Source organism: Pelobates fuscus, chromosome 9, assembly GCF_036172605.1.
Source record: "Pelobates fuscus isolate aPelFus1 chromosome 9, aPelFus1.pri, whole genome shotgun sequence".
Classification (NCBI taxonomy): domain Eukaryota; kingdom Metazoa; phylum Chordata; class Amphibia; order Anura; family Pelobatidae; genus Pelobates; species Pelobates fuscus.
This window is the reverse complement of record NC_086325.1, coordinates 27793803-27807335: the sequence shown is the minus strand read 5'-3', so window position 1 is coordinate 27807335 and position 13533 is coordinate 27793803. Positions and strand designations below refer to the sequence as shown.

The 13533-nt window shown below is 39.0% G+C and overlaps 2 protein-coding genes and 1 long non-coding RNA gene across 7 annotated transcripts in view; all 3 read left to right on the top strand.

The window, feature by feature from the left end:
• The window catches only part of LOC134572638 (uncharacterized), a 454902-nt gene that overhangs the window by 344183 nt on the left and 97186 nt on the right, over positions 1–13533 (top strand). The gene's annotated exons all lie outside the window — the stretch shown is intronic.
• The window catches only part of LOC134572617 (galectin-4-like), a 28498-nt gene that overhangs the window by 4232 nt on the left and 10733 nt on the right, over positions 1–13533 (top strand). For 2 of the 5 annotated variants that reach the window (XM_063431690.1, XM_063431688.1), the window contains exons 2-7: positions 4541–4629; positions 5862–6057; positions 6507–6626; positions 7671–7718; positions 10526–10567; positions 12123–12161. In XM_063431690.1, the coding sequence (XP_063287760.1) occupies positions 4541–4629; positions 5862–6057; positions 6507–6626; positions 7671–7718; positions 10526–10567; positions 12123–12161 (534 nt within the window). The remainder of the gene's footprint in view (positions 1–4540; positions 4630–5861; positions 6058–6506; positions 6627–7670; positions 7719–10525; positions 10568–12122; positions 12162–13533) is intronic. The other 3 variants (XM_063431693.1, XM_063431692.1, XM_063431691.1) reach the window with 2 other exon arrangements.
• LOC134572618 (uncharacterized) lies at positions 9495–10515 on the top strand. The gene is made up of 2 exons (XM_063431694.1): positions 9495–10342; positions 10434–10515. The coding sequence occupies exons 1-2, from the start codon at positions 9773–9775 to the stop codon at positions 10506–10508; spliced, it is 645 nt and encodes a 214-aa protein (XP_063287764.1). The 5' UTR covers positions 9495–9772; the 3' UTR covers positions 10509–10515.

The window sequence follows — 13533 nt, the reverse complement described above, 5'->3', positions numbered from 1 at the left end:
GAAACAAGACACCATCAAACACAGTGGAAGTGTGTCATTAAATTTGCTTGCACTGTGCAAAACAAACAGGGGCAATTTACACATCCTTGGGTGGTGAAAGTCTTGGATGAATTCTCACATGTTTTTCCGCAGGACATGACCCCTGTTTGTGAAACACTGTATAAGTTATCTTTCTTTTTGTCTCAGGCATCTGCTTACATAGTCAGGGGCATTGCCCCTTTCTTCCCCCCTCATATTAATGTCCAATGCCATTTTGGTGGCCAAGTGCGTATGTTTTTGTCTGTACCCGTAGTCTGACAAACGCCCGCCCTCATTTAATCCATCTATAAAACCAAACCATCTTCCATTAGTACTCCGTAGGGCTCTGTTTACCGACATACATAGTGTACATATATAAGTTTTGGTGCACAAGCCTAAAGTCCCTCTCTACATACCTCAAAACAGAATGCATGTGTCATGGTTGATTATATATTTACTACCTGTTCTATGTTATATTTTGTATATATTGTATATTAATATTGTTTTTGTATTTTATTGTACCCAAATGTAACAATGCAATGATTTGTGGACCCAGGACATACTTGAAAACGAGAGAAATCTCAATGTATCTTTCCTGGTAAAATATTTTATGAATAAATAAGTTACCGTGTGTTGCTGTGAAACCAGTGTAGTGTTTTACAAACGATGACATTACTTGTATCAGTCTGTGTAGGCCATCACTTGCATATAACCCCCCCTTCTCATTCCTCGCTGTAATTTCCCAGCCTGGGCTGTCCCCTATATCAATGCAGACAGCTGGCTGATAGAGGGAGGGAAGATAATGGTTTTACTGAAAGTTGCACACTGGGGAGTATGTTATTCCCTCCCAGATGTAGCTGACTGACTGTAAGACTAGACTGTGTGCATTCCAAACACTCCCGGTCAAGCATGACCTCTTACTAGAAAGAATACATTTCTACATGTTCAGTTTTATTTCTACATACGTTAGTTGTTGTTTTTTCCCATTATATTATTATTGGCATTAAATAGTTATTTGTTTATTTTTATTTTATGAACTATTTTTTGTTGCTTAACTCCTGTTTGTTGTTACAACATATTAGAATAGCATCTCCTTGGTTGGTACTAGACGTTTCTTCCATGGATCCTGGTCTGTTCTTTGGTTAGGCCGCACTCCTATTGGTTGTGTAAATGGTAAGTTGACAAATCCTTGGCTTCTATTGGCTGTCCATTGTATGGATCCTGGTCTGTTCTTTGGTTAGGCCGCACTCCTATTGGTTGTGTAAATGGTAAGTTCACAGATCCTTGGCTTCTATTGGCTGTCCATTGTATGGATCCTGGTCTGTTCTTTGGTTAGGCCGCACTCCTATTGGTTGTGTAAATGGTAAGTTCACAGATCCTTGGCTTCTATTGGCTGTCCATTGTATGGATCCTGGTCTGTTCTTTGGTTAAGCCTCGCTTCTATTGGTTGTGTAAATGGAATGTTTGCAGATCCTTGGCTTCTATTGTATGGATCTTGTACCATTGCTTATGCATGGCCACATGATAATTATTACAGAAAGACTGGTCGTTAGTTAAGAGTAATTATGGTAGAGATGTGAACATTCAATTCCCGGGCAACAGCTCTGGTGGACATTCCTGCAGTCAGCATGCCAATTACACGCTCCCTCAAATTTGTGACATCTGTGGGTGGCATTGTGCTGTGTGATAAAACTGCACATTTTAGAGTGGCCTTTTATTGTGACCAGCCTAAGGCACACCTTTGCAATAATCATGCTGTCTAATCAGCATCTTGATATGCCACACCTGTGAGGTGGATGGATTATCTCAGCAAAGGAGAAGTGCTCACTAACACAGATTTAAACAGATTTGTGAACAATATTTGAGAGAAATAGGCCTTTTGTGTACATAGAAAAAGTCTTAGATCTTTGAGTTCAGCTCATGAAAACAAAAGTAGATAAAAGAAAAAAGTATTAGCGCTATTTGAGTAATACGTGCTTTTTAAATTTATATACACCAGATGTAAGTAGTTGCTAAATCACCGTAATATCTTTTTTAGGTAGAAATAAAACAAGGAGATGTACCGGTGCAGCGCTTATGTGAACAGAAAAAGATATGGAATAAAATTAAATATCAGGGTCTATACCTTAAATTTCAATGTTCTCTTTTTGTATTGTTAACCCTTCTGTGTGTACCTTTCAACAAAGCATAAAAAAATACACAACATAGTGCAACCTGTATAATATAAGTGAATAGATTTAGAACAAAGAACAAATGCCAAATGGCAACTTACACTTTTCTGAGCTAACAAATTTAGCTCAGATTCTTGCGCTTTGGGGTCCGCTAAGATGACCCTTTCCCTTCTTTGTTATCCAGTGGTCCAATCCTAAATAGGCATAGAATGGTGCATATAGTGTAACATTGTCTAAATTTTAAGAGCTAATTAAGTATAGTGAATTTGTACTCACAAACCCAGAGCCAGAAATTAGGCTCACTTCACTTCGTGTATGTGGTTAAGGACCTTATTGTGGTTATTACACTATATGCACCCTTCTATGCCTATTTAGGATTGGACCACTGGATAACAAAGAAGGGAAAGGGTCGCCTTAACGGACCCCAAAGCGCAAGAATCTGAGCTAAATTTGTTAGCTCAGAAAAGTGTAAGTTTTCTCGAGTGCTTGTCTTTGGGTGTTTAAAATAAGCTATTTTCACCTAAATCCATAATTGTGTCCCACATGTGTCCAGAGTGATATTTAGTTCTCTTGGTATGACCATGTGGATCTCGATAAAAGCAATCACGTGTATTCGGTTCTTTAGTAAGAAGTACAAAGTCCGTATGTGCCAGTTATCAGGTGACACAGTGTAAACACACAAAATATATTTTTATGCCGCTGTACACTGCCATTAAATCGACACCTGCACACACTTTAACCCCTTAAGGACCAAACTTCTGCAATAAAAGGGAATCATGCTGTGTCACACACGTCATGTGTCCTTAAGGGGTTTTAAAGGGACACTATAGTCACCTGAACAACTTTAGCTTAATGAAGCAGTTTTGGTGTATAGAACATGCCCCTGCAGCCTCACTGCTCAATCCTCTGCCATTTAGGAGTGAAATCCTTTTGTTTATGAACCCTAGTCACACCTCCCTGCATGTGACTTGCACAGCCTTCCATAATCACTTCCTGTAAAGAGAGCCCTATTTAGGCTTTCTTTATTGCAAGTTCTGTTTAATTAAGATTTTCTTATCCCCTGCTATGTTAATAGCTTGCTAGACCCTGCAAGAGCCTCCTGTATGTGATTAAAGTTCAATTTAGAGATTGAGATACAATTATTTAAGGTAAATTACATCTGCTTGAAAGTGAAACCAGTTTTTTTTTTCATGCAGGCTCTGTCAATCATAGCCAGGGCAGGTTTGGCTAGGGCTGCCTAAACAGAAACAAAGTGATTTAACTCCTAAATGACAGTGAATTGAGCAGTGAAATTGCAGGGGAATGATCTATACACTAAAACTGCTTTATTTAGCTAAAGTAATTTAAGTGACTATAGTGTTCCTTTAATGTCTGAGCTTCCTTTCTAAATAATCGACAAAACAAACACAGATAGGCAGTGGTGCACACTCACCTACACCACAATCATTGGTAGAAACAGGCAACAACTTTCAAATCCACATGTACCGGCTAACACATACACAGGTAAACCTGCATACAGACACACACTCACAAACAAAAGAGTTAGACACACATAAGCACACTTACAGAGTCTCACAAAGGAATTCTGTCAGTAGGAGATGAGGTAAACCCTAGGGAGAAGCAGGCTAATGTCTTACTCCTCACTGGGCAGTAGAGGGCGTGATGGTGCTGGAGTGGTGACAGTACTGTAAACCCACTGTCTGTCACTGCTCCCGCCTTGTCTGGGAGTGCGGGGCTGATATGGAAGGGAAAGTGATTTGACAACCTCATTGGAAAATACTGTGCTCTAGAAGGAGCAATGACAGCAAGTGTGCGTATCTGTCACTATCTGTACTAATGCTGCCAAAAACAGCTGATGCCAGGCTCCTGACTGGTTCCATTTACAACAAAATAAAAAATAAAATAAAAAAATAAACAATCTGATGATAAAGGCGTACAAAGAAGAGAAGACTTTTCTAGTTTGGGTATTTTGATCTTAAATGCGCAGTTCCTTGGTGAATTCATGGTTTATTGAATAACCCCTGGGGTATATTGGGTATATATATATATATATATATATATATATATATATATATATATACTGGGTATATTGGAAAACTAAAAAGCCAATTGAAAATTCTTGGCCGCAATATCGGAACGAGACAAAAATTCCAATGTAGTTAGTTTATCAGAGAATATTTTTTTTCTTACAATATTCAGTCTGTCTGTCAGTTCTCTGCAATTCCTGGATAAATGAATATGCCTTAATGTTGATAAATACTGTGAATATAAAGTAACTACTCTCCCCTTTGTCAAGTGAATGCCTTCAATTATTGGTAACGTGACTCAATATTTTTCTCTTTTCTTCGCAGACTGTGCCATTCCAGAGTGCAATACTCGGGGGGATTTCTGAAGGCAAGAGAGTGGTCATCCAGGGGCAAGCACGCGCCCATGCCAAGAGGTGAGTAAAACTGTAGGACTGTCCTTCCTACAGCAAAGAGACAGACACACAGGTTGAAAGTACGCTAGACTACCCTTCCATCAGGGAGAAAGAGACAGGAATAGAGAGTACATGAATGGTAATTCTTCACCCAAAAGAGAGAGAAATGGACATATAAAGAGTACCTAAGACTGTTTCTCCCAACGGAGAGACAGACATACTCCCAGAGAGTACCTTTTCTTTGGTTTTTAAGGTATGTATTGGGGCTGATGTGTACTGTGTTTGTTGCTGCCGCCCAGGAGTGATGGGAGTGAGCGCAGGACTTATCTTTTTGTATTTATACTCCCAGAGAGTACCTGAGAGTGTGTTTTGCTTTTCACAGAGAGACACTCACACAGACACAAGCTGGGTTATTCATTACATTGGGAATTGTCAGGAATTTCAAACTTTGGGGAAATGTTAACTGTGATGGATCATTTTTCACAACTGCTATTTTGACCAATAATTAGAATTTACTGAAAGACGTAGCAGTTGTTGTATCTGTAGATTTGCCACTCAGACAAGGGATTAAAAGGATCTGACATCCTCCCAGCCAAAAAAAAGCCAAAATAGCCGATTTGGAAAAACTCTCCAACTCAGCTATTGTCACAAATGGCTATTTTAGGTTTTTAGCGTTCATTTCACAGTTTAGTTAATAACCCCTCAGACTCACAGACCAATTCTCTCATTCTGAGCATTGGTGCCTGACAGCCCCCTAATATCTCTTAAAGCAGTGCTTCTTAACCTTAATTCATCATCTGGCCCATTTCCAGTGCACCTCTCGTTAGTTGGGCCACAGACAACTGCACACAATGAATGTCATAGCAATGCCTTACAATGGAGGACACAGGAAAGAGTCTAACAAAGCTGGTATTGAGAAAAGAGTTTGCTATGTTCCATATTCTATTTGAAGAGGGAGTCACTGAAGATTTTGTTTCCTAGAGAAAGACTAAAAAACAAAGAGTTATGTGTAGGGTGTGAATTGCAGATAACCCAGAGAGTTCTGCTCTCCTTTTTTAAATATAAACCATCAGATTTAAAAATGGAACTTGGTGACTTCACTTCCACCAACTTTACCAAACCCCCGCCCTTTACGAGCACTGTTCCTCTCCCTCATGAAAAAATAGGCCTTCTATTTAATGCTGACGTAGAGACATTGGCTAAAGAAGACTTTATCTAACCGGGACATTCTTTAATGTTCTTTCTTCTTTTAGGTTTGCAGTAAACTTTGTCTCTTTCAACAATGACATCGCGTTTCACTTTAACCCACGATTTGATGAGGGAAATGTCATTGTGTGCAACACCCAGCAGGGGAACCAGTGGGGCTCTGAAGAAAGGAAAGGTAACATGCCTTTTCGTAAGAGCACGTACTTCGACATAGCAATCACTGTGCTAGGACACGCTTTCCAGGTATGTGTCTTAAGTTAATATGGTAACATTCACACCATTCACACCTGTCTTTCCACGATCTGGCAAATGTATCAAGATTTGCTTTGTCTAATCAGTAGCCTTGTCCAGCCAGTTGGCACAAGAGTACTAATTTGGTTTATATTAGAATCCTAATTAGCACATTAGTAACCAGGGTTCTTTATAGGCAAAGTGATGTTAACTAGTTTTTACCCATCAACCCCTTTTCGCACCCACTGTCTGCTCCTCATTAATATCAACTTATAAAATCAGAATCCAGATTCCTCCAGAAACATGAGGGATAATTCAGGCAGACTGAAAAAAAAATGCAAAAATTTTCTTTTTTATTTGCTGATTATCATGAGACTTCCATGTATTCTATATCTGACTCTTTAAAATTTATCGACGTCTACTTTCCCTTTTAATGGATTACTTGTATTGATGTCCTACAGGTCACAGCAAATGGGCAATTTTTACTGGAATATCGTCACCGTTTGTCTTACCAAACCATCCAGTCTGTTCAAGTCAATGGGGATGTCAATCTCAGCTGTGTCACCTTCTCTGGGCCTATGGTGAGTTCTGGAGGCATACGCCGTTATTTGGCCACTAGGCACCAACGCATTCTGCAGTACATTATATTGGGGTGATGCATTAAGGATCCCTATGTCTAGCCAAACAGATGACCCCTCAAGTCTTTCCGGAGCAGTCATTAATCCCACTCCTAGATAAAGTTAGTTTCTTATGATTGGATTCCCTCGCCAATGGCCCTTTGTTTTGAAGTCCTTAAGTGATGTGGATATTTGGATTCCAGGATGAAGTGAGCTTTAAAGTATCGTATGCATAATGACTCATTTATAAAGACGTGTTCTTTAAATCCTCTCCAGCTAGAGGAGAACAATGACGTTAAATTGTCATACATGTGATTTCCTCGTTATCAGATCTCGGGGGGAGTCTCTCGATGGATACAGCAAATTGGTGCTTATCACAATGTGGTACCAGTACATGAAATGTTGTGAAGATAATCTGCGGGGGAAAACTGCATTCATAAATCCAGGCAGCTCCTTTGCTAGGTGGAGTGTATATAGTCAGTTTACCTAATTCAGATTAGTGGATACATTTTATGGGTCCAAACCTTATCTCTTACCCTTTGATTATTCTTATCTATAAAGTGGAATCTTAACTGTAACCGTAACTGTCACCCATGCACTCACATTCCAGTCCTTGTCAGTGAAGGAACGAGAAGCAGTCAAGTTCCAGAGGGTTATCTTTCTGGCTTCCACGGGGTTAATCCTAAATGCAAGATTGCCCCTGAACCTTATACAACTAACCCCTCATTTACATTACCTTTGGTTATAATTGTACAATTTGAGACTTTGGTTTCTAAGATGGCTGCCTATGATGACTTTACCAAGGGACTACGCTTAGTCTTCTAATCATGCCATTGCACACTAATTTGTTTTTACTTTCATTGTGCTTTTAACATTTTAACCATTTGAAGACCTGACGAATATGGAAGACAGGTCTGTGGCTTAATAGCCTTAAAACAGGTCACTTTTTTTTCTTACTATCTTATTTCTCAGATTCTTGTACAATTTTCCTTTATATTGCAATTTCAGGAGCAAATTTTACTCGCCCCACCTCCTTATAGCATGATCCAAAGCTTTGTGAGTATTCCAGCATCTGGTGGTGGGTGGTTACTTACACCATCGCTTTCACTTTATTTAGCCGTCCCTATCGCGCAGTCAGCGCACTGTCATCTTTGGTCATGATATCGCTTCCTGAATATTCTGCACAAATAAGTCACTCATTAAGAGTTACAAAGTATTTTCTTTTTTTCTTGCAATACTAACATGTTTACTTACATTTATATTATAGGTGCTGGTATTAACAGTAGTTTTGATCTTGCTTATGCACTATTTTTATTGCCAATCACCAAAGGCATGATAAAGATAGGATCTTTTACTTTATAATCAAATACATGTTGACGATTAACATTGCTTGCTGTTCTGCTAATTAGCCATAGCGCTGGGTGGTGTGACGGGTGCTTGCTCTGTGGCTGGTAGCTAAAGGTATGATGATGCCAGGATTCTCTGCTACATTGCAGATAGCTTGTGGATGCTTTAAACAAAAAATAACCAGTGTTTTGATGTGGTATGCTGCATGATTGTCAATGTCAAAAGTAAATGACTTGGTGCACTTGGTCTCTTGCTATCCTGATATAACCAGGAATATTCTCAGGAATTATCCTCCTCAAACACAGGAGCTCAGTAGTAATAATATCAATTTTGATCTCATTCCCGTACCCGTTCTATTTATAATACCTGAACCTTGTGTTCTCTTGTTCATTCTCTAAATGATTATGGCTAACTAATAACACCAAATGTTATGTTCTTTTGTCAATGACTGTATTCTAACTCACAATAAGGATAGTATCTCCTGTGCTCAAGTCCATGTTCTATATCTTGATGGTGACGAAAGTCCTCTTTTCCAAAGACCATGTAATAGCTTATAATAAGATAGAAAAATGAATAAAAAGGTCCGGGCACACAAGTTTCCAAGAGCACATTAAGCCCTGCTCCTTAATCCAATGAAGTCTGCTCTTGCACGACCTTTGTGTGCCAGAACCCTTTTCCTTTCTTTACCTTCTGGATAGGAGTCTGGATTGGTCTATAAGGTGCCATAGGCAACATCCAATTAATATCAGCATGCACAGTCTTTTATCTGTATAAAAGGACAGTGTCTCCTGTTCCCATGTCCATAATTTTAATGTTCTCAAGTCCATGTTCTAACTCCTGATCATAACAATATACCATGTTCTAGCATGTGTTGAGGACAATATCTCCAGTTCACATATGGATGTTCTAACAAGTTGGAGAAGTACAGTATCTCCTGTTCCCATGTCCATGTTTTAAACCACGAGGAGCACAGTATCTCCTGTTTCAATGTCTTTGTTTTAACTCCCGATGATGACAATATATCATTTCCATGTTCCAGCTTGTGATGAGGATGGTATTTCCTGTTCCCATGTCCAAGTTCCAACTTGTGATAAGAAGAGAATTTTAACACTTATTGAGATCAGTATTTTGTGTTCTACCTCATGATGAGGATAGTACTATCTACTCTCACAGCCTTGTTCTTATTCGTGATGAGGACAATACTAACTACTACTTCCATGTCCTTCTTCATACTCATGATGTGGACAGTACAAACTATTCCTATGTCCATGTTCCAACTCGTGTTGAGGATAGTACTATCAACTCCCATGTCCATGTTCTAAATTGTTATGCGGACAGTACTAACTACTCCCATGTTCCAACCCATAATGAGGACAATACTAACTACTCTTTTGTCTATATTCTAACTCGTTATGAGGACAGTACTTCCTACTCCCACACCCATGTCCTTACTCATAATGAGGACAGTACCAACTACTCCCATGTCCTAACTCATGTTGAGGATAGTACTAACTACTCCCATGTCCATGTTCTAACTCATGTTGAGGATAGTACTAACTACTCCCATGTCCATATTTTAACTCGTAATGAGGACAATACTAACTACTCCTTTGTCTATGTTCTAACTCGTTATGAGGACAGTACTTCCTACTCCCACGCTCATGTTCTAAGTCGTAATGAGGACAGTACGAACTACTTTCATGTCCTTGTTCTAACTCATGATGTAGACAGTACTAACTACTCCCATGTCCATGTTCTAACACATGTTAAGGGACAGTACTAACTACTCCCACGTTCTAACTCATGATGAGGACAGAACTAACTACTCCCAGGTCCATGTTCTAACTCGTATTGAGGACCGTACTAACTACTCCCACGTGCATATTCTAACTCGTGATGAGGACAGTACTAACTTCTCCCATGTCTATGTTCTAACTCGTGATGAGGACAGTACTAACTATTCCCTTGTCTATGTTCTAACTTGTTATGAGGACAGTACTTCCTACTCCCACGTGCATGTTCTAACTCATGATGAAGACATTACTAGCTACTTCCATGTCCATGTTCTAACTTGTTATGAGGACAGTACTAACTACTCCCACGTCCATATTCTAACTCGTAATGAGGAGAGTTCTAACTACTCCCTTGTTTATGTTCTAACTCATTATGAGGACAGTACGTCCCACTCCCACCTGCATGTTCTAACTTGTAGTGAGGACAGTACTAACTATTCACTTGTCTATGTTCTAACTTGTTATGAGGACAATACTTCCTACTCCCACGCCCATGTTCTAACTCATGATGAGGACAGTACTTTCTACTCCAATGTCCATGTTCTAACTCATAATGCGGACAGAACTAACTATTACCATGTCCATGTTCTAACTCTAAATGCGGACAGAACTAACTATTCCCATGTCCAAGTTTCTAACTTGTTATGAGGACAGTACTTCCTACTCCCATGTCCATGTTCTAACCCATGTTGAGGAAAGTTGTTAAATTTTGTCTTGCTTTAGGTTTCAAGTGGGTTTGCACCTCCTGCATATTCAGCACCATTGGTGAGTTTATCTCCATATTACAATGTATGGAAAAATGTAACATAGCAAGCAACTCAATGTTGAATGAAGAGGGCAAGTAATTCAAAGGAGAAAAATACATAACAAAAGTAGGACAGCAAAAATGAATTGGCAAATATTGATTATTCGACTACACATACCTCTCAAGTGTTCTCCTTCCTATACTCTTGTCGCTCATCTCTATCACACATTTACCCCATAATTCAGAGGTCATTGGAAAAAAAGCTTTAGGATAGAAAAAATAATGAGAAGGATTTGGGTTCCAAAGAAAGAAAGACTGTGCCTTTTAAAGCAGAACATTTAGGTGGAATGATTTTAATTAAAAAAAAAATATTTTAATTGCTCTAAACAAAACCAAATACAACAAAACGAGTTTGTAGTAAAACACACATTGCGCAATCACTTCATTTTATTGTTCATTTATTTCATACCTCTACAGAAGCCCTTGTTGCTTCTAGGTGAAATTTTTTTCAACACTCTCCACATAGACAGGAAGATGGGGGTACAGGTATGACCATGTCGACAAGACGGAGTGGACAGGATGGAGTGCACAGTTGATGTAGAAATTCTCCATTCCACTGAAAAAGTATAGCAAAGTTCTTGGACACATATGCGTTGAAAGAAAAGCAAGCATGATTATTCACTAAAGTTTGGATTGTCAGGAAATCAGAATGAATTCAAGGTGGTTTAGGGCACAAAATCTCAACTAAGTTTTTGGTTTGGCTATTTTGGCTTAAAACAAAGTCCACTTTGAATTCCTGGCAATTCACAGTGTAGTAAAGAACCCTAGAAGAGTTTTCACGCATGGGAGAGCAACACCAATTGGCGTATAGGAATTTACACTCAGTCCATGCCGAATTCTAATTAGTTAGGCTGCTGAGTCTCATTAACTGAATTTGGAATTGTGGTAAATATCCAAGGCAATTGAACATATTAGGGATTGCAGGGATGTTATTGTCAATGATGCAAAGGCTGGACCACCCCCATAAAAACAGCCTCTCGAGACAAGCACCCTTTATTTAAACTGGGCACATGCAGCAACACACCTTAATGAATGACATCACACCAACTAAAGAAATGTCACTCCTCTCGTAATGATGCCATACCTTCCTTAATGACATCACTTTTTCCTCAATAAGGGCATCAATGCTTCCTGATAACGTCACACCTTCTTGATAATGTCACATCTTCCTAAATTATGTAACTTCACAGAAAAACATAAAATGTTTCTGAATTATGTCCAAGGCAGAATAAGGATCCAAGTGCAGGACCAGTGCTACCATAAGGTGACACAGGCTGCCGCCCTTGCCTGGAGGGTGAAATGTCCAGTTGACAAGCAGAAGAGGGCGCTCAAGGGCCCTCTTATCTCTACAAAGGCATGGAATTACAGTTACAATGTTGCTATTTGCTGTGTTCTAAACTTATTAGATGCAGAAACAGATCAGTTTTCAAACAGTGATCATATCAGTTTGTTTTAAACACTTGTAATAGCTGTACTCCGTAATGACATCCTTTTTTCTTGTTTTACCATTATTAGATGCCAAGCATGGTGATGCCACCTGCATTTAGTCCCATGGTAAGTTTCCAGCCTTTATCTATGGAGATCCCCTGTGTATTGTGTACAGCAGATACAAATGGTAGACCCCGGGGTGTTGTAGAACTCTGCTCCCATGACCTTCCCTCCAAGCTTTATAAAAGCGATATATTGTGGAAGTTGCAGATCTAAAACATCTGGGGATATACCTTTAGGCACTCCTGGTCTACATTACCCACCCTTCTCTGTTGTAGGTATAAACCACTCCTTGTTTAAGGTACACATCCCCTTTTCTCCTTTATAACATTTTCTTGCTGCCAGGAAGTCTTCCCACTTACTTCATCTCTTCAGTCTAGTAAGCTGAAGGATCTAATCACCCCCTGAATTTCAGCTTTCGATTTATATAGCCATGGATGAAATTCACTAAATAACTATGTGATAAGACAACAAACAAGTTCCACATGTTTTTACAGAGTTGTAAAAACCAAAATCCCAATTCAGCCTCCTTAGGATTTTCCCCCCAGACTGGCTATTTCGGCTTCAATCTCTCAAGTGAAACTCCCTGTTTATTGCATAAAACGTTGAATACGCAGGGCTTAATTTAGAAGCTGCTAATTTCCCCTCATCTCCTTAACCCCTTAAGGACACATGACGTGTGACATGTCATGATTCCCTTTTATTCCAGAAGTTTGGTCCTTAAGGGGTTAAAGCAGTCAGCCAGTAAGGGGTTATGTAAACAGAATCCACTTTCCTGTACACGTGTTTTTTTTTTTTTTATTACTTTAATTGCATTCATTTTATATTATTGTCCCCTCACCCCTGTACTAAACTCTATGAGCAGTTCAAGTTTAAGTTCTAATTGACATCAGTTAGGATTCAAAGTTCAAACACACACACACAAAAAAACAACAACAACAACAACAACAACTGCATATTTTTTTCCCTTCAGTTCTTTATTTAACGCTTTAAGTACGGAGGCAATTTGTACAAGTTCTGACCAAAACAAAAACAAACCCCAGAATTTGAGCTATATGTCTGTTCAACCATAATTTACCACTCTTCTATAAGTGCACCCACACTTATATATCATTTTGTTCAGAAGTAGGGCTTTCATTTCACATTAAATATGGAACACAATTTAATATGAATAAAATCTAAAAAAGGGTGAGAAATATGGAAATGTTATTTCTAAGTTCTGCTTGGCATTTTTACTGTGAATGTCATAATACTGTTAGCATTTACTGCAATAAAATCACATTTGTATGCTGTCATGTCCCACAAGTACAATGATGCCCCTCAGGTGCAGGTTTCATGGTGCTTTGGAAAGTTACAGAGTCAAAAAGCTTGCCCTTTTCAGTTTTTACACATTGAAATTTGCCAGATTGGTTTGCTAGGCCTATGTAACCTTTGAGAC

Bases quoted from the DNA above. Each gene is read 5' to 3' on its own strand.
- LOC134572618 (XM_063431694.1), top strand. From the start codon at position 9,773: ATGTTAAGGGACAGTACTAACTACTCCCACGTTCTAACTCATGATGAG. The intron at 10,343-10,433 runs GTTCTAACTCAT...CCCATGTCCAAG, and splicing joins CTTTCTACTCCAATGTCCAT to TTTCTAACTTGTTATGAGGA.